We start from the raw sequence: 20,296 nt of genomic DNA, 5'->3' as shown, positions 1-20,296 counted from the left end.
TTTTTTCTAGATAAAAGCATTGATGGATGAAATTTTGACTGATGGAAAGGTAGAGATACACGATGCTCTAAGTATAGGTCAGGCTCCATGGATTCCTCACACAATCTGTTCTCAACATGACATGGTAACCAAAGGCTAATTTTGGAATCAAAGCCGTGCTGTGTGGCTCAATGGTCTTCTACTCTGCTGCTCTTTGGTGTCCCCCATACTTTAAGGAAGAGCATCTGTTGGACATTTTTTGGATAGAATCCAAGTCAGGCTGGGAAATCGGTGACAATTACTTTATTTTAGGTAACTACTTTCCCTGAAGACATGAATCTTGCACTTCACATTACAGCCAGCCTCAGAAAAACTAATGCCAGCTAAGAGTCAAGAGGAGTGGTCTAGAAGGAATTCCTCCATTCCCAAGCACGTGCATGTGGATGGCATCTCCTGGCACAAAAAGGGTCCTCAGGAGGAAACTCTAGCACAGTAGGGAGTGGGACTTGGGAGATGCTACACTTTGACCACGCAGTGAGGGGAGAGCAAGGACCCGATTCTAAAGAACAAGGAATGTGTAGAGTGTGAGGACTACGGGGTCCAGAGCCAGGTCACATCTCTTCACAGGTGTCCTTGAGTTTGGCGAGCCAAGTCAAGTTCATTTTCCTTGTGGGACTCACTTGTGGTGTGGATTTCAATGGTGCTGGCATCAGAACCTGGAGAGGAAAAGCGAAAAGATTCTGATGGCACCTGTGTCCTTGAAGGTTTTTCCTGCAGCTGCCGAAAATGCTCTTAGGACTCAGCAACACACCACGTTTGCATAAATGAAATTTTCAAAGCCTTAGTGTTTGTGCGGTCTGGGAAAACGACAACAACAAAAAGCTATATTACACTTCATCTCCATTTCATCAAGTCATTCAAAGGATGGATCAAATCCTGCCCAATCATCTAGTGCAGCTGACAATTGCTACCTAGGAGCTGTAGGAAACTGCACACAGTCAACCTTAAGAAAGTTCTAGAGCTCTGGGCCACATGGCATCTGATACAAGGGTGCAGGAGGAGAGTGCAGGGACACCACAGCTGACTGCCACCTGTCCACAACTCCAGGAGATGCACAAGGGAGCGAGACCCAACATGCTCTGCAAGGCCCTAGATGTCTTCAGATTGTTTTGGGGGAATCATGTGGATTCAGCAAGCAGCTCTCCTCCATCAGCATCTCCCTCCATCCATGGGGAACCTCCTTTCTTTCAATGGTGGGAACTACAATACCGGTCAGGACCCAGTGTACAATAGCCCATGCCTGATCAGACTTTGCAAGTCAAGCTGTTTGTTCTCATGACCTGGGACCCTAGATGTGATAATTGATGAGTGATGTGTGTTTTTGTTAGCAGAATGCACGTGTCCATATTCACCGTGTCATTCAGCATTCCTTTCATGAGAAGCCACAGGAGACATTGCTCAGACCTGTGTTTCTAGAGAATCTGTACTTACAAGTGCAACTGGTGTGCTTACTTGGGAACAATGAAGGATTGTGTAACTGATCCCATTTTTCTCTTTACTTCCATCTAGGAAGCTCAGAGCCAAAGGAAGTTGCCCTTTGTAAATGACCCCGTGGGGCTACTTCTGTCTGGATTTCATCCGCATTCTCCTTTGGTCCAGCAGATACAACACAGTACAGGGTGGGTGGAGGCAACAGTCAGCAAGATGAAACGTCATTCTCATGAAAGAGTAATCCTGGAGGTCTGTTTCATCATTCCACTAACACCTTCCTTTGCAGTGGTGAGACCCTTTGCCACTAATGGCACAATTATTTCATCCCAGACATACCCAGAAGTGCCTGCTCCATGCCAGGTTGAGGCTGTGCATGGGGTATACTGATTTGGAAGATGCAATGTGTGGCCTCCTCAAATCCATGGGGCAAGAGACTGCCCTTCACAAAAGCCTCCATACCACTCCATCAATGGGCCTTGCTAACCTCTGCAGTCTCCTTTTGGGTCCCTCTCTACCACAACCTTCAGACACAGTTCATTCATTCATTCATTCATTCATTCTCATTCATTCATCTCGCTGCCCTCCCCCCTTTCTGAGCTGGATCCTGCCCCAGGGCCTTTGCACATCTTTTTTTTCTGCCTGCAAAGCTCTGGCTTACACTAAATTTGGAATCTAAGCTCAAATGTGACCTCTTCCTCAGGGAAACTTCTGGATCCTCCTAACTAAAACCACTGTCCCACCCTTCTCCTGATAGTTCTCTCTTCATAGAACTTCTCACTACCTGGATGGAATATTATATAATTATTTGTGTTTTTCACTCTCTGTCTTTGCCACTTAGAATGGAGTATCTCAGTGGACAGGAAATTTCAGTTATTATATCACTAAAATGCCTTAAAGAACACCTGGCATATAGAATGTGCTCAATAAACATGTCAAGTGGATAAATACAGTCGGGTAAGTGCCTCAGCATCACTTGGGTACAGCACTTGTGTTGGAGTACTTGTTAAGGCTTCTCTAAGAAGATAGGATCAAGAAGTTTTAAAAGAAGGTGAGTGGCTAGTGTTCCTCCAACACACACCTAAACCTACTGTGGACTGTGAGGGAAACCGCACTCAGATATTCCTCCAGGGGCTTGATGAAGATGAGTTCAGAAGAATGGAAATGTGAGGAAGTCAAGCCAAGCATGATCTCCAGGCAAAGGAGTTGAGAGGTGGATGAAAGTAGAGACATTATGGTGCTGGACCTACAGGCAGATCCTCAGGAGAGTTTGAGTTGCCCACAAAGATGATGGGAATAGACCTTCTTTCTGTTGAAATGAGTCACCCAGCACCAGCTGGGAAGACTTCTGGAGGACACATTCCGTACCAGAGGAGCATTCCTGCTGAAGGGGCTGGTGGCACTTCACAAAGACTCAATTCTAACCAGGGTCACCCACTGTTTATGAGGATATCCTGGGCTCATGAGAACTTGTGTGGGATTGCTGTGGTCCTTTTCAGAAGACTCAGCTGTGTGTCACATGGTGACTTGTGATCAAGGTCTGGGCTAAGCATAAGCCCTCCCAACCTCACACTTCAGGACATGGTGTGGGTTCTGGCTTTGAGGTCTTCCTGGTCTTCATCCCTCCCCTGGGGCTCTGTGGAGGAAGAATATTTTTGTGTGACAACTTTATTGAAGCAAACATTGCTAGCACAGAGCCACCCAAGCCCAGCCCTGTCTGTCCTGAGTTAGATGGGTGCCTGCAGCTGTGGTTTTGAAGTCGATATGGATTTCCATGAGTTTTCTCTTCTAGTCTTAAAGATCTTCACAGAGAGAATGTTCTGAGAAGTTAGTTCAACAAGGCTGTTGGGGGATGTTGATTAATTTTCTATCGGTGCAAAGTCTGAATATCTCAAGTCTCTGTAGGAAATACAGGTGACAATGACTTCAAGATGCCAAAGGGCCAACACCCTTCAAGTGGCCCCTTTTAATGAGCCTTACAAGTCCAGAAAGTTTCTTGGGAACCTCCCAGCATCATATAGACAGATTTGGATGTATATTGGATGTCTCAAGCGTCTTCATTTCTTGAATTCCTTGGAAGCCCCAAAGCCCTGGACACTGTGGACGAGCCTTGGAAAACATAAACCTAGGCCCAGATGCTTCAAGGTGTTAGACTAGACCTCACCTGCCCAAGAGAGCCCAACGCTCTGGGGTGTGTTCTCTTCACGCTGTCCTACCAATCACGACCCAGGGGCCACCACATGTTACTTTCAGGGTGAAGTGAAGCGAGAGCAATTGCTGTGCAGAGAAAGCTTGTCCTGGTTGCATTGAGAAGTAGCACTCCTTGGAAAACTGCATGTGCATGATGCTGGCAAGGTGCCTGCAAGTGGGAGATAGTCGGTCCACAGTGGCTTCAGAGAAAAGAAATTTTGCAGGTGGTAGAATAAAAAGGGAAATGTCTGTGCGGACGTGATGGTTTTTCAGAAGCAGTGAAAGGAAGGGCCTTGAAGGCGACCTCTGAGTTCTACAAAGTCTTCTGTTGGGAGCTTCACCCACCTTATTTTAGAAAGGGGTCAAAGATCTTCCTGCCTTTCCCACTATCCTCGAGGTGCTCCACCTTTGCCACTACAGCTCTCTGAATTGCCAGAAACAAGCCTCAAGTGGTCTGAAATGACCCCAGTCCCTCACTTACAGCTGTCATCATTCGAATGAATCAACAGGCTCCTCTTAAAGTGTGAGAGAAGGTAAAAGGGGTGGAAGAGGGAGGGGAGAGGACTTTTGGTGTTTGGTCTCTTGAAAATAGTAGCCTGAGAATATTCACTTAGTTTTGGAAGCTTTCATTTCTTAAAATCCCATCTTCCTTCAGGTCTCAGTTGTAGTCCATTATTTAAAATCCAAGTATACCCACATGAAAGGCTAAAGGACATCCACTGGGGCTTTCAGCTTTGTTTTCTCAAAACAAAGTAGAAAATAATTGTGGGAGAAAATGGAGAGGGATGAGCTTGAGGGAAAACAGGGAAATGGTGCAGGAGAGAAAAGAGGATGAGGGAGAATGGAGACTTGTGGGAAAGAATAAGAATTTCATGGAAATAGAAATTGTGGCAGAGAAAGAATTTGGGGAAATGGGAGAAAATGGAGGATTGTGGGAGGAATTGTGTAACTATGGGTCAATGTGGAAAAGTATAGGAATTGTGAGAAATGGAATAGAGGAACAGAACAGGAAAGAATGGGAAAATGGTATTTCTGTGGAACCACAGAATTACAAGACAGAAAGGGAGTTGGAGGAGAAAGGGGGAATTTGTGGGAGGAAGTGTAAAGAAGGAAGAATCTTAGGAGAGAAAGGATATAGATGTATGGGGATGGAGAATGATGGAGGAAAATGGAAAAGCTTGTGAACACATGGGAAAATGAAGGTGAGAATAAGGAATTGGGGGAAGAACAAGAAGTTCGGAACATGAGAATCATGGAAGAAAAGACAAAATGGGAGACAGAATTATGGGAAAGACAAGGAATTGTGGGAGGGACAGGATGTGGAAGAGAACAGGATTGATGAATAATGGGAATTCCAGGAAGAATGTGGAATTAGAAATAAGAGATATGTGAAGAAAACGTACAATAGTAGGGGAAGTGGGAATTCTGTTGAGAATGAGGAATTGTGAGGCAGAGAAAATTTGAGGACACAAGGAAATGTGAGAAATAATGAAAAATCATGGGCAAAAGACTAAATGAGAAAATGGGATTTATGAGAAGAGCACATAATGAAGAACCATGGGGAATTAAATATGGTACAAAATGAAAATTGTGGAAAAGAAGTGGAATTGGGGACAAAGTAATGAATTATGTAAGAAAGAATTGAGGGAAAGGTGGGAATTGTGGGAGACACAAGGAATTGTAGGAGCAGGAAATGAGTGTAGGACAAGAGGATGAACCAGAGAAAAGATAGGGATCATGGAGAAAAAAAGAAAGATGGGCTTAACACATCATTATGGGGGAAACAGGGATTGTAGACAAATGCAAGAGTTATAGGAGAGAAGTCATTTGGGAAAACAGACCTGAGAGGAATAAAACACCATAAAGAGGAAGGATGAATTGTGGAAGGCCCAAGGTATTTGAGGAAAAAACTGGGAGGAAACATGATGAAAAGGATGGGAATCGTGGGAAAGGAGAATGCAGAAGAGTTATATTGGAGAACTGGAGAAATGGAATTGTAGAAGCAGAATGTGGTAGTGTACAGGGAACTGTAGAAGAAAATGAAGATTTAGAAGGAAAAAGAGACTTGAGAAAATGGAATTCTTAGGGATATAGGAATTGGGAGAAACAATAGTGGAAGGCCCAATGTGCTGTGAGAAAAAACGAAGAACAAGAACTTGTAGGACACTGGGATTGTGGGAGAAGCAAGGTACTGTGGGCCAGAGCACAGGGAAGAAGGTGAGAAAAGGACTGTGGAAGAAGCAAGGGATTGTGGGAGAAGCGACAGGTTGTAGGAGGAACAAGTGAGCACAGGATTGTGGGGGAAGGAATTGGACTTGTGGCCAGAGCAGAGGTTTGTGGGGGAAGCAAGTGCATATGGGAAAATTAAGACAACAAAGGATTATGGAAGAAGCAAGGGGTTGTGGGAGAAAAATGCACAGAGGATTTTGGGAGAAGGAACTTACTTGTAGTCAGAGCAGAGGATTATGGGAAGAAGGTAAGAGCAAGATTGGGAGGGGATTGTGGGAAAAATAAGAAAGCAGGATTGTGGGAGAAGCAAGGGTTTGTGGGAGGAACAAGGGAGCAGAGGATTCTGGGAGGAAGGTGAAACAACACTGTGGGAAAAGCATGGAATTGTGGGAGAAATAAGTATTGTGGGAGAAGCAGGGGCTTGTGGAGGAGGATAAACTGGAGCAGCACAGGATTCTGGGAGGAGAGTGGGAATGGGATTCTGGGAGAAGCAAGGTGTTGTGGGAGTAAAAAGTGTGCAGAGGATTTTGGGAAAAGGAAGGACTGGGGCACCACAGGAATCTGGGATGAAGGTGAGATAGAATTGTGGGAGGACCAAAGGATTGTGGGAGAAATACAACAGAATTGTGAGAGAAGCAAAGGGTTCTGGGAGAAAAGAAAGTGCATGAGAATTGTGGGAGAAGGAAGGTCTTGTGGTCAGAGCAGAGGATTCTGGGAAGAAGGTGAGAGTAGGATTGTGAGAAAAGCAAGGGTTTGTGGGAAGAACAAGTGAGCAGAGAATGGTGGGAGAACCAAGGGGTTGTGGGAGGAACAGATGTGCAGAGGATTGTAGGAGAAAGAAAGTCTGGTGATCAGAGCAGAGGATTCTGGGAGGAAGGAGAAAAGGGAATTGTGGGAGAAGCAAGGTGTAGGCAGAAAGAGCAAGCAGAGGATTGTGGGAGAAGGAAGGAATGGGTCAGAGTGGAGGACTCTGGGAGGAAAGTGAAAACTGTTGTGGGAGGAACAAGATGTTGGAGAGTATCAAGAGTACAGGGTTTTGGGAGATGACAGCGTTGTGAGAAAAAGAAGTGAGCAGACAATTGTGAGAGAAAACAAGGGGTTGGAGAAGGAAGAGAACAGAATTGTGGGAAAAGGGGTGTGGGAGGAACAAATGAGCACAAGAGTGTGGAAGAAGCAAGGGGTTGTGTGGCAATGAACTACTGGAAGTACAGTGAAACAGACATTACCTCATGTACAAATATGACTCCATGACTAATGTGATCCTACAACATACAGTCAGAAAAATGAGATTTCACTCCATTTATGTTTGATCTATGAAAATGTATAATTGCATTCTACTGTCATGTACAACTAATTAGAGCAAATAAGAACTGAACAGAATTGTGGGAGAAGCAAGGGATTATGGAGACAATAAGAAAACAGAGGATTATGGGAGATGCAAGGGGTTGTGGGAGAAAAAGTCAGCAGTGGATTGTGGGAGAAGGAATTACTTTTCACAGCAGAGGATTCTGGGAGGAAGGTGAGAAAGGGATTGTGGGAGAAGCGAGAGCTTATAGGAAAAATAAGACAACAGAAGATTATGGGAGATGCAAGGGGTTGTAGGGGAAAAACTGTGAACAGAGGATTGTGAGAGAAGGAAGGTCTTGTCACAGCAGAGGATTCTGGGAGGAAGGTGAGAAAAGGATTGTAGGAGAAGCAAGTGCTTATGGGAAAAATAAGACAACAGGATTATGGGAGATGCAATGGGTTGTGGGAAAAACTGTGAGCAGAGGATGGTGGGAGAAGGAAGGTCTTGTGGTCAGAGCACGGTATCCTGGGAAGAAGGTGAGAAAGGGATTGTGGGAACAGCAAGGGCTTGTGGGAAGAACAAATGAGCAGAGAATGATGGGAGAAGCAAGGGTTCATGGGAGGAACAAGTGTGCAGAGAATTCTGGGAGAAGGAAGGTTCTGTGGTCAGAGCAGAGAATTCTGGGAGGAAGGTGAGAAGGGAATTGTAGGAAGAAAGAGCAAGCAGAGGATTGTGGGAGAGGAAGGAATAGGTCAGAGCATAGGATTCTGGGAGGAAAGTGAGAAAGGAATTGTGGGAAAAGCAAGGACTTGTGGTTAGAACAAGTGAGCAGACAATGGTTGGAGATGCAAGGGGTTGTGTGAGGAACAGGTGTGCAGAGGATTGTGGGAAAAGGAAGGTCTTTTGGTCAAAGCAGAGGATTCTGGGAGGAAGGTGAGAAGGAAATTGTAGGAGAAGCAAGTGCTTATGGGAAAAATAAGACAACAGAGGATTATGGGAGCTACAAGGGGTTGTGGGAAAAAACAGGATTGTGGGAGAAGGAAGGTCTTGTCAGAGCAGAGGATTCTGGGAGGAGGGTGAGAAAGGAATTGTGGGAGAACCAAGTGCTTATGGGAAAAATAATAAGATTATGGGAGATGCAAGGGGTTGTGGGAAAAACTGAGCAGAGGATTGGGAGAAGGAACATCTTGCGGTCAGAGCAGAGTATCATGGAAAGAAGGTGACAAACGGATTGTCAGAAAAGCAAGGACTTGTGGGAAGAACAAATGAGCAGAGAATGGTGGGAGAAGCAAGGGATTGTTGGAGGAACATGCACACAGGATTGTGGGAGAAAGAAGGTCTGTGGTAGGAGCAGAGGGTTCTGGGAGGAAGGTGAAAACAGTATTCTAAGAGGAGCAAGATGGAGAAAGAAAGAGGAAGCAGAGGATTGTGGGAGAAAGGTTGCATCACAGCAGAGGATTCTGGGAGGAAGGTGAGAAAGGGATTGTGGGAGAAGCAAGTGCTTATGGGGAAAATAACAGGATTATGGGAGATGCAATGGGTTGCGGGAAAAACTGTAGCAGAGGATTGTGGGAGAAGGAAGGAATGGCTCAGAGCAGAGGATTCTGGGAGGAAGGTGAAAACGGTGTTTTGGGATGAGCACGGTGTTGGAGAGAATCAAGAGAACAGGGTTTTGGGAGAAGACGGGGTTGTGAGAAAAAATTGAGAAGACAATTATGAGAGAAAACGGGGTGGAGAAGGAAGAGAACAGAATTGTGGGAAAAGGGGTGGGAGGAACAAATGAGCACAAGAGTGTGAAAGAAGCAAGAGGTTGTGTGGCAATGAAGTACTGGAAGTAGAGTGAAACAGACATTATTACATTATGTACATATATGACCCATGACTGATGTGACCCTACAACATAAAATCAGAAAAATGAGATTTCACTCCATTTATGTTTGATCTATCAAAATGTATAATAGCATTCTACTGTCATGTACAACTAATTAGAACCAATAAAAACTGAACAAAATTGTGGGAGAAGCAAGGGATTAGGGAGACAATAACAACAGAGGATTATGGGAGATGCAAGCGGTTGTGGGAGAAAGAATCAGCAGTGGATTGTGGGAGAAGGAAGTAATTCTCACAGCAGAGGATTCTGGGAGGAAGGTGAGAAAGGGATTGTGGGAGAAGTAAGTGCTTATGGGAAAAATGAGACAACAGAGGATTATGGGAGATGCAATGGGTTGTGAGAAAAACTGTGAGCAGAAGATTGTGGGAGAAGGTAGGTCTTGTGGTTAGAGCAGAGTATCCTGGGAAGAAGGTGAGTGGAATTGTGGGAAAAGCAAAGGATTGTGGGAAGAACAAATGAGCAGAGAATGGTGGGCAAAGCAAGGGGTTGTAGGAGGAACAGGTGTGCAGAGGATGGTGGGAGAAGGAAGGGCTTGTGGTCAGAGCAGAGGATTCTGGGAGGAAGGTGAGAGAGGGATTGGAGGAGAAGCAAGTGCTTATGGGGAAAATGAGACAAAAGAGGATTATGGGAGATGCAAGGGGTTGTGGGAGAAAGAGCAGTGGATTGTGGGAGAAGGAAGTACTTGTCACAGCAGAGGATTCTGGGAGGAAGGTGAGAGGGATTGTGGGAGAAGCAAGTGCTTATGGGAAAAATGAGACAACAGAGGATTATGGGAGAAGCAAGGGGTTGTGGGAGAAACTGAGCAGAGTATTGTGGGAGAAGGAAGGTCTTGTGGTCAGTGCAGAGGATTCTGGGAGGAAGATGAGAGAGGGATTGGGGGAGAAGCAAGTGCTTATGGGAAAAATAAGACAACAGAGGATTATGGGAGATGCAATGGGTTGTGGGGAAAACTAAGCAGAGTATTGTGGGAGAAGGAAGGTCTTGTGGTCAGCGCAGAGGATTCTGGGAGGAAGGTAAGAAATGGATTGTGGGAGAGGCAAGTGCTTATAGGAAAAATAAGACAACAGAGGATTATGGGAGATGCAAAGGGTTGTGCGGGGAAAACTGTGAGCAGAGGATTTTGGGAGAAGGAAGGCCTTGTCAGAGCAGAGGATTCTGGGAGGAAGGTGAGAAAGGGATTGTGGGAGAAGCAAGTGCTTATGGGAAAAATGAGACAACAGAGGATTATGGGAGATGCAAGGGGTTGTGGGAGAAACTGAGCAGAGTATTGTGGGAGAAGGAAGGTCTTGTGGTCAGCGCAGAGGATTCTGGGAGGGAGGTGAGAAAGGGATTGTGGGAGAAGGGAAAAATAAGACAACAGGATTATGGGAGATGCAAGGGGTTGTGGGAAAAACTAAGCAGAGGATTGTGGGAGAAGGAAGGTCTTGTGGTCAGCGCAGAGGATTCTGGGAGGAAGGTAAGAAAAGGATTGTGGGAAGAGGCAAGTGCTTATGGGAAAAATAAGACAACAGAGGATTATGGGAGATGCAAAGGGTTGTGTGGGGAAAACTGAGCAGAAGATTTTGGGAGAAGGAAGGTCTTGTCAGAGCAGAGGATTCTGGGAGGAAGGTGAGAAAGGGATTGTGGGAGAAGCAAATGCTTAAGGCAAAAATAAGCCAACAGAGGATTATGGGATATACAAGAGGTTGTGGAAAAAACTGAGCAGAGGATTGTGGGAGAAGGAAGGTCTTGTGTTCAGAGCAGAGGATTCTGGGAGGAAAGTGAGAAAGGAATTGAGGGAGAGGCAAGTGCTTATGGGAAAAATAGGACAACAGTAGTTTATGGGAGATGCAAGGGGTTGAGGTCGCAAAACTGTGAGCAGAGGATTGTGGGAGAAGGAGGGTCTTGTGGTTAGAGCAGAGTATCCTGGGAAGAAGAGGAGAAAGGAATTTTGAGAAAAGCAAGGGCTTGTGGGAAGAACAAGTGAGCAGAGAATGCTTGGAGAAGCAAGGGCTTGTGGAAAGAACAGGTGTGCAGAGGATTGTGGGAAAAGGAAGGTCTTGTGGTCAGAGCAGAGGAATCTGGGAGGAAGGTGAGAAGGGAATTGTGGGAGGAGCACGGTGCACGAAGAAAGAGCAAGCAGAGGATTGTGAGAGAAGGAAGTAATGGGTCAGAGCAGAGGATTCTGGGAGGAAAGTGAAAACAGTGTTGTGGGAAAAAGAAAAGGAAAAAAAAGGTGAGCAAGGTGTTGGAGAGAATCAAGAGAACAGGGTTTTGGGAGAAGACAGGGTTGTGAGAAAAAAAGCAAGCAAACTATTGTGAGAGAAAAAAGGGGTTGGAGAAGGACGAGAAAAGAATTGTGGGAAAAGGGGTGTGGGAGGAACAAATGAGCACAAGAGTGTGGAAGAAGCAAGGGGTTGTGTGGCCATGAAGTACTGGAAGTAGAGTGAAACAGACAATGTTACATCATGTACATATATGACTCCATGACTGATGTGTTCCTACAACATACAATCAGAAAAATGAGATTTCACTCCAATTATGTTTGATCTATCAAAATGTATAATTGCATTCTACTGTCATGTACAACTAATTAGAACCAATAAACACAACAGAATTGTGAGAGAAGCAAGCGGTTATGGGGACAATAACAACAGAGGATTGTAGAAGATGCATGGGGTTGTGGGAGAAACTGAACAGAATATTGTGAGAGAAGAAAGGTCTTGTCTGAGCAGAGCATTCTGGGAGGAAGGTGACAAAGGGATTGTGGGAGAAGCAAGTGCTTATGGGAAAAAGAAAACAACAGAGGATTATGGGAGATGCAATGGGTTGTGAGAAAAACTGTGAGCAGAGGATTGTGGGAGAAGGAAGGTTTTGTGGTCAGAGCAGAGTATCCTGGGAAGAAGGTGAGTGGAATTGTGGGAAAAGCAAGGGCTTGTGGGAAGATCAAGTGAGCAGAGACTGGTGGGAGAAGCAAGGGGTTGTAGGAAGAACAGGTGTTCAGAGGATGATGGGAGAAGGAAGGGCTTTTGGTCAGAGCAGAGGATTCTGGGAGGAAGGTAAGAGAGGGATTGGGTGAGAAGCAAGTGCTTATGGGAAAAATGAGACAAAAGAGGATTATGGGATATGCAAGGGGTTGTGGGGAAATTGAGCAGAGTATTGTGGGAGTAGGAAGGCCTTGTCAGAGCAGAGGATTCTGGGAGGAAGGTGAGAAAGGGATTGTGGGAGAAGCAAGTGCTTATGGGAAAAATGAGACAACAGAGGATTATGGGAGATGCAAGGGGTTGTGGGAGAAAAAGTCAGCCGTGGATTGTGGGAGAAGGAAGTACTTGTCACAGCAGAGGATTCTGGGAGGAAGGTGAGAAAGGGATTGTGGGAGAAGCAAGTGCTTAAGGGAAAAATGAGACAAAAGAGGATTATGGGATATGCAAGGGGTTGTGGGAAAATTGAGCAGAGTATTGTGGGAGAAGGAAGGTCTTGTGGTCAGTGCAGAGGATACTGGGAGGAAAGTGAGAAAGGGATTGTGGGAGAACCAAGTGCTTATGGGGAAAATGAGACAACAGAGGATTATGGGAGATGCAAGGGGTGGGAGGAAAAAGCAGTGGATTGTGGGAGAAGGAAGTACTTGTCACCGCAGAGGATTCTGGGAGGAAGGTGAGAAAGGGATTGTGGGAGAAGGGAAAAATTAAGACAACAGAGGATTATGGGAGATGCAAGGGGATGTGGGAAAAACTAAGCAGAGGATTGTGGGAGAAGGAAGGTCTTGTGGTCAGCTCAGAGGATTCTGGGAGGAAGGTAAGAAATGGATTGTGGGAGAGGCAAGTGCTTATGGGAAAAATAAGACAACAGAGGATTATGGGAGATGCAAAGGGTTGTGTGGGGAAAACTGAGCAGAGGATTGTGGGAGAAGGAAGGTCTTGTGGTCAGAGCAGAGTATCCTGGGAAGAAGAAGAGAAAGGAATTTTGAGAAAAGCAAGGACTTGTGGGAAGAACAAATGAGCAGAGAATGCTTGGAGAAGCAAGGGCTTGTGGAAAGAACAGGTGTGCAGAGGATTGTGGGAAAAGGAAGGTCTTGTGGTCAGAGCAGAGGAATCTGGGAGGAAGGTGAGAAGGGAATTGTGGGAGGAGCACGGTGCACGAAGAAAGAGCAAGCAGAGGATTGTGAGAGAAGGAAGTAATGGGTCAGAGCAGAGGATTCTGGGAGGAAAGTGAAAACAGTGTTGTGGGAAAAAGAAAAGGAAAAGAAAGGTGAGCAAGGTGTTGGAGAGAATCAAGAGAACAGGGTTTTGGGAGAAGACAGGGTTGTGAGAAAAAAAGCAAGCAGACTATTGTGAGAGAAAAAAGGGGTTGGAGAAGGACGAGAAAAGAATTGTGGGAAAAGGGGTGTGGGAGGAACAAATGAGCACAAGAGTGTGGAAGAAGCAAGGGGTTGTGTGGCCATGAAGTACTGGAAGTAGAGTGAAACAGACAATTACATCATGTACATATGTGACTCCATGACTGATGTGTTCCCACAGCATACAATCAGAAAAATGAGATTTCACTCCATTTATGTTTGATATATCAAAATGTATAATTGCATTCTACTGTCATGTACAACTAATTAGAACCAATAAACACAACAGAATTGTGGGAGAAGCAAGGGGTTATGGGGACAATAACAACAGAGGATTGTAGAAGATGCATGGGGTTGTGGGAGAAACTGAACAGAATATTGTGAGAGAAGAAAGGTCTTGTCTGAGCAGAGCATTCTGGGAGGAAGGTGACAAAGGGATTGTGGGAGAAGCAAGTGCTTATGGGAAAAAAAAAGAGGATTATGGGAGATACAAGGGGTTGTTGAAAAAACTGTAAGCCCAGGATTGTGGGAGAAGGAAGGTGAGAAAGGGATTGGGGGATAAGCAAGTGCTTATGGGAAAAATAAGACAACAGGGGATTATGGGAGATGCAATGGGTTGTGAGAAAAACTGTGAGCAGAGGATTGTGGGAGAAGGAAGGTTTTGTGGTCAGAGCAGAGTATCCTGGGAAGAAGGTGAGTGGAATTGTGGGAAAAGCAAGGGCTTGTGGGAAGAACAGATGAGCAGAGAATGGTGGGAGAAGCAAGGGGTTGTGGGAAGAATAGGTGTTCAGAGGATGATGGGAGAAGGAAGGGCTTTTGGTCAGAGCAGAGGATTCTGGGAGGAAGGTAAGAGAGGGATTGGGGGAGAAGCAAGTGCTTATGGGAAAAATGAGACAACAGAGGATTATGGGAGATGCAAGGGGTTGTGGGAGAAAAAGTCAGCCGTGGGAGAAGGAAGTACTTGTCACAGCAGAGGATTCTGGGAGGGAGGTGAGAAAGGGATTGTGGGAGAAGGGAAAAATAAGACAACAGAGGATTATGGGAGATGCAAGGGGTTGTGGGAAAAACTAAGCAGAGGATTATGGGAGAAAGAAGGTTTTTGTGGTCAGAGCAGAGTATCCTGGGAAGAAGGTGAGTGGAATTGTGGGAAAAGCAAGGGCTTGTGGGAAGAACAAATGAGCAGAGAATGGTGGGAGAAGCAAGGGGTTGTAGGAAGAACAGGTGTTCAGAGGATGATGGGAGAAGGAAGGGCTTTTGGTCAGAGCAGAGGATTCTGGGAGGAAGGTAAGAGAGGGATTGGGTGAGAAGCAAGTGCTTATGGGAAAAATGAGACAAAAGAGGATTATGGGATATGCAAGGGGTTGTGGGAAAATTGAGCAGAGTATTGTGGGAGTAGGAAGGTCTTGTCAGAGCAGAGGATTCTGGGAGGAAGGTGAGAAAGGGATTGTGGGAGAAGCAAGTGCTTATGGGAAAAATGAGACAACAGAGGATTATGGGAGATGCAAGGGGTGGTGGGAGAAAAAGTCAGCCATGGATTGTGGGAGAAGGAAGTACTTGTCACAGCAGAGGATTCTGGGAGGGAGGTGAGAAAGGGATTGTGGGAGAAGCAAGTGCTTATGGGAAAAATAAGACAACAGAGGATTATGGGAGATGCAAAGGGTTGTGTGGGGAAAACTGAGCAGAGTATTGTGGGAGAAGGAAGGTCTTGTGGTCAGCACAGAGGATTCTGGGAGGGAGGTGAGAAAGGGATTGTGGGAGAAGGGAAAAATAAGACAACAGGATTATGGGAGATGCAAGGGGTTGTGGGAAAAACTAAGCAGAGGATTGTGGGAGAAGGAAGGTCTTGTGGTCAGCGCAGAGGATTCTGGGAGGAAGGTAAGAAAAGGATTGTGGGAAGAGGCAAGTGCTTATGGGAAAAATAAGACAACAGAGGATTATGGGAGATGCAAAGGGTTGTGTGGGGAAAACTGAGCAGAAGATTTTGGGAGAAGGAAGGTCTTGTCAGAGCAGAGGATTCTGGGAGGAAGGTGAGAAAGGGATTGTGGGAGAAGCAAATGCTTAAGGCAAAAATAAGCCAACAGAGGATTATGGGATATACAAGAGGTTGTGGAAAAAACTGAGCAGAGGATTGTGGGAGAAGGAAGGTCTTGTGTTCAGAGCAGAGGATTCTGGGAGGAAAGTGAGAAAGGGATTGAGGGAGAGGCAAGTGCTTATGGGAAAAATAGGACAACAGTAGTTTATGGGAGATGCAAGGGGTTGAGGTCGCAAAACTGTGAGCAGAGGATTGTGGGAGAAGGAAGGTTTTGTGGTCAGTGCAGGATTCTGGGAGGAAAGTGAGAAAGGGATTGTGGGAGAAGCAAGTGCTTATGGGAAAAATAAGACCACAGAGGATTGTGGGAGATGCAAGGGGTTGTGGGAAAAACCGTGAGCAGAGGATTGTGGGAGAAGGAAGGTCTTGTGGTTAGAGCAGAGTATTCTGGGAAGAAGGTGAGTGGAACTGTGGGAAAAGCAAGGGCTTGTGGGAAGATCAAGTGAGCAGAGACTGGTGGGAGAAGCAAGGGGTTGTGGGAGGAACACGTGTGCAGAGGATGGTGGGAGAAGGAAGGGCTTGTGGTCAGAGCAGAGTATCCTGGGAAGAAGGTGAGTGGAATTGTGGGAAAACAAGAGCTTGTGGGAAGATCAAGTGAGCAGCAAATGGTGGGAGAAGCAAGGGGTTGTGGGAGGAACACGTGTGCAGAGGATGGTGGGAGAAGGAAGGACTTGTGGTCAGAGCAGAGGATTCTGGGAGGAAGGTGAGAGAGGGATTGGGAGAGAAGCAAGTGCTTATCGGAAAAATAAGCCAACAGAGGATTATGGGAGATACAAGGCATGGAAAACACTGAGCAGAGGATTGTGGGATAAGGAAGGGCTTGTGGTCAGAGCAGAGGATTCTGGGAGGAAGGTGAGAAAGCGATTGTGGCAGAGGCAAGTGCTTATGGGAAATAAACGATAACAGCAGTCTATGGGAGATGCAAGGGGTTGTGGGGGCAAAACTGTGAGCAGAGGATTGTGGGAGAAGGTAGGTCTTGTGGTCAGATCAGCAAATCCTGGTAAGAAGGTGACAAACGGATTGTGGGAAAAGCAAGGGCTTGTGGGAAGAACAAGTGACCAGAGAATGATGGGAGAAGGAAAGTTTTGTCAGAGCAGAGGATTCTGGGAGTAAGGTGAGAAGGAAATTGTGGCAGAAGCAAGCTGTTGTAGGAAGAAAGAGCAAGCAGAGGATTATGGGAGAAGGAAGGAATGGGTCAGAGCAGAGGATTCTGGGAGGAAGGTGAGAAAGGGATTGTGGGAAAAGGAAGGGTTTGTGGGAAGAAGTGAGCAGAGAATGGTGGGAGAAGCAAGGGGTTGTGGGAGAAACAAGTGTGCAGAGGATTCTGGGAGAAGGAAGGACTGGGTCAGCACAGGATTCTTGGAGGAAGCTGAGAACAGGAATGTGGGAGATGGTATTGGAGAGGCAAGGGATTGTGGGAGAAGGAAGGAATTGCAGGTCAAAGCAGAGGATTCTGGGACAAGGGAAGGATTATGGACAATTCAACAGGATTGTGGGAGAAACAAAGTGTTGTGGGAAAAAGAAAAGACTACAAAGTATCTGAGAAAAGCAAGGGATTGTGGGAAGAAAAAGTGAGCAGTTTTAGGGGAAATAGGACTGTCAGAGCAGAGGATTCTGGGAGGAAGGTGAGAAGAGGATTGTGGGAAAAGTAAGGAATTGGTGAAAAAAATAGAACAGGATTCTGGGAGATGCACAAGGAACAATTGAGTGGAGGATTGTGGGAGAAGGAAGGAATTGCAGGCCAGAGCAGAGGATTCTGGGAGAAAGTAGGGGAGGACAGTATTGTGGGAGAAGCAGGGAATTATAGGAGAAAGAGGAGAGAGTTGTGGCATAAGTAAGGGTTTGTGGGACATAGTAGAGGATTCTGGGAGAAAGGTGTGAACAGGGTTGTGGGAAAAGCAAAGAATTGTGGGCCCAAGTACAGAATTCTAAGAGAATGTGTGAATGAGTTTGTGGGATAAGCAAGGGACTTGGGGAAAAAAATAGAAAATGGCATTGTGAGAGAAGCAAGGAATTGTGGGCCAGAGCAGAGGAATCTGGGAGAAGGAGGTTGTGAACAGGATTGTGGGAGAAGGAAGGATTTGTGTGAGAAACAAGAGAACAGAGAATTCTGGGACAAGGACTTGAGAGTAGGATTGTGGGATAAGCAAGGGATTGCTGGCCAGAACATAGGATTCTGGGAGAATGGATGTGAGAACAGGATTTGAGGAGAAGCAAAGGATTGTGCTGGGGGAGTGGGGGCAAGATTGTAGAAAAGAAAGGAATTGTGGGCCATAGCAGAGGGTTCTGGGAGAAAGGAGGTGAGAACATGATTGTTGGAGAAGCAAGGAAATGTGGGCCAGAATGGAAGATTGTAAAGTAGCAAGGAATTGTGGGCCAGAACTGAGGTTTCTGGGAGAAAAGAGAACAGATGATTGTGGACCAGAACAGAGACTTGTGGGAGAAATTAGGAGAGTCAGAGGATTGTGATAGAAACAAAAAAATTGTGGAACAGAGTGAAGGATTGTAGGAAAATGGGCATTTTGAGTATAACAGAGTTATGAAAGAAGCAAAGAATGGTGGGAGATAACAGGCTTATGGAGAAGCAAGGAATTGTGGGACAGAACTGAAGATTGTGGGAAAGACAGGTTGTAGGAGAAAAAAGGTATTGTGGGACAGGACAGGGGATTGTGGGGAAGATGGTGAATGTGGGGGCAACATTTAATTGTGGGAGATATAAGGTGTTGGAAGACAGAACTTTCACAAGCCAGGATGGATGCAAACTCCAAATAGTCCCATGGAAAGAGTATTTGAATGACATTGGAAGTTCCTCCACCAACAGAAAAGTAAAGCACATTCTCATATGACAGACTAGTGGTTATCAGAGACCCAATGACCAGGGAAGAGTTAGAAGGAATCTTAAAATTGTCCCCAGTGGTCTGATGACTACCCAAAGTCAGACACAAATCATCTCCAATGTGTTTTAGTGTCCTAAACATTAATACACTAAAATGACTTCATTTCTTAGGAAAAAAAAAATTCCTCTCCTTTTTTTTTCTTTGAGCAACATATGCAAATTTTCCACAGGGTTACCATATAAAATGGTGATGACTGTATCTTAGGGGCAATTTTCTTTTAAATATCAAATCTGTTTTCTTAGGGACAATTTTAATATTTCAAGGGTGACTAAATGCACTCTTAAGATCCTTACTGTACCTTCATAGCACCTCCGCTGCATACTTCTGTGTTACAAAAACCAGGCTAAACTGACATTGTCTAATAATACATCACCGGGGTATCTAAATTGACAGCTGCCCTTTTTTTTTTTTGGTGGGGGGTAGTACTGGGGATGGAACCCAGGCCTCACGAGTAGTAATAGACAAGTACTTTACTACTGAGCTACATCCCTGGCCCCAGAGTTGCAATTTTAGGAGAAATTCTTTCCAAAATTAAAAATACTGATTGTGTTTTGTCTTTTTCAAAAGGCTTGCTTTCTTCCTCCCAGATTTTTTCTCAAATGAGTATTTACATATTAGATTATTCTATTATTAGAATAGGATTATTATTTTTAAAAGATTTTTTAATTTACCCAGTAGATGGAGATCCTTAAGGGCAAAGTCTACAACCTGTGGCACCTACACCTAATCTAGAACTTGATGGAGTCGTTGGAAGTCAGCCAAAGTTGTTTAAAACACAGAGACTGCGTAGATCCATAGGATGGAATATTATTCAGCCAGAAAAAGAATATACTGATACATGTGTGCCACATGGATGAACCTTGACAATTTGGCTAATTAGAAGTCAGACACAAGGACAGAAGTATAGATGGCACAGTGCCATCTATATGAAATGTCCAGAAGAGGAAAATCCATAGAGACAGAAAGAAGATTAATGGTTGGCAGGGCTGGGGGAGGGGAATTGGAACTAATTGTTAAGGGCCCTCAGTGTTTCTTTTTGGGGTTATAAAAAATAATTCAGATTTAGATAGTGGCATTGGTTACACATCATTGAAACATATCAGAAACCAATGAAGTGTGTACTTTAAAAGAGTGAGTTTTATGATTTGTAGGTTATATCTCAACTTTGTGTGTGCATGCTGCTGGACTTGAACCCAGGTCCTCTGACATGCTAGGCAAGCTCTCTCCCACTGAGCTGCACCCCGCACCCTCATCTCAGTTCTCTTAAAAAGCAAAGGAAAAGGGGGAAATCAGCCATTCTTTCTTTACAGATGAAAGATCAGACATCTCTCACTTTCCACATAGAAGGAAGATACCATTGTGAAGTGTCCAACGTGACCAGTTGGAGCACTATGCAAACTCAAAGATTTTTTTAGATGTTTCCTTCTTCTATTTATTTTCCCAAATATAAGCTGACAAAACAAATAGAGTTCATATTTCAAAGGCAAGCTCCTCTTTTTGCATGCCAATATGACTGAATGATGACATGATGTCAGCCACTGCCAAAGTGCTTTCAACAAGGAGTAGAAGGGCTGGGCTTGCCTCGCAGGCAGGCATGAGGCCCTGGCTTCCATCCCCTGCACTGGAGGAAACTAGAATATTTTTTTAAAAAAATAAATGAAAAGACAGAGGTAAGGAGATCCTCAAAAGAATAGCCACCATGAATCACTGTCCTGTTGATTTTTCTGTTGGCTCTTTATTTGCTTTTTTTAAAACCTCCATGTGAAAATTTCCAAACTGTGAGCCCAGAAGTAGGCAACAGCTTTCTCAAAAGAAGGAATATGATTGACATTGTTTGCCTGTGGTGACTGGGGTGTTGGGGGCAGACTGGGATATGGTTTTTATTGTTATTTCTTTCTAGTGTTTTATTTGACTGTCAAAAGATGGACTC

The 20,296-nt window shown here is 45.0% G+C and overlaps 1 protein-coding gene across 6 annotated transcripts in view; it reads right to left on the bottom strand.

Moving 5' to 3' along the window:
• Positions 1-266: 266 nt before the first annotated feature.
• GPR143 (G protein-coupled receptor 143) overlaps positions 267-20,296 on the bottom strand; it is a 62,589-nt gene continuing 42,559 nt past the window's right edge. For all 6 annotated transcript variants that reach the window (XM_079123232.1, XM_079123233.1, XM_079123234.1 and 3 more), the window contains one exon: positions 267-695. In XM_079123232.1, the coding sequence (XP_078979358.1) occupies positions 601-695 (95 nt within the window). In that variant the 3' untranslated portion in view covers positions 267-600. The remainder of the gene's footprint in view (positions 696-20,296) is intronic.

This window comes from Sciurus vulgaris (genome assembly GCF_902686455.1).
Source record: "Sciurus vulgaris genome assembly, chromosome: X".
In the NCBI taxonomy this organism is placed as follows: Eukaryota; Metazoa; Chordata; class Mammalia; order Rodentia; family Sciuridae; genus Sciurus; species Sciurus vulgaris.
This window is presented reverse-complemented; position numbering and strand designations above follow the sequence as displayed.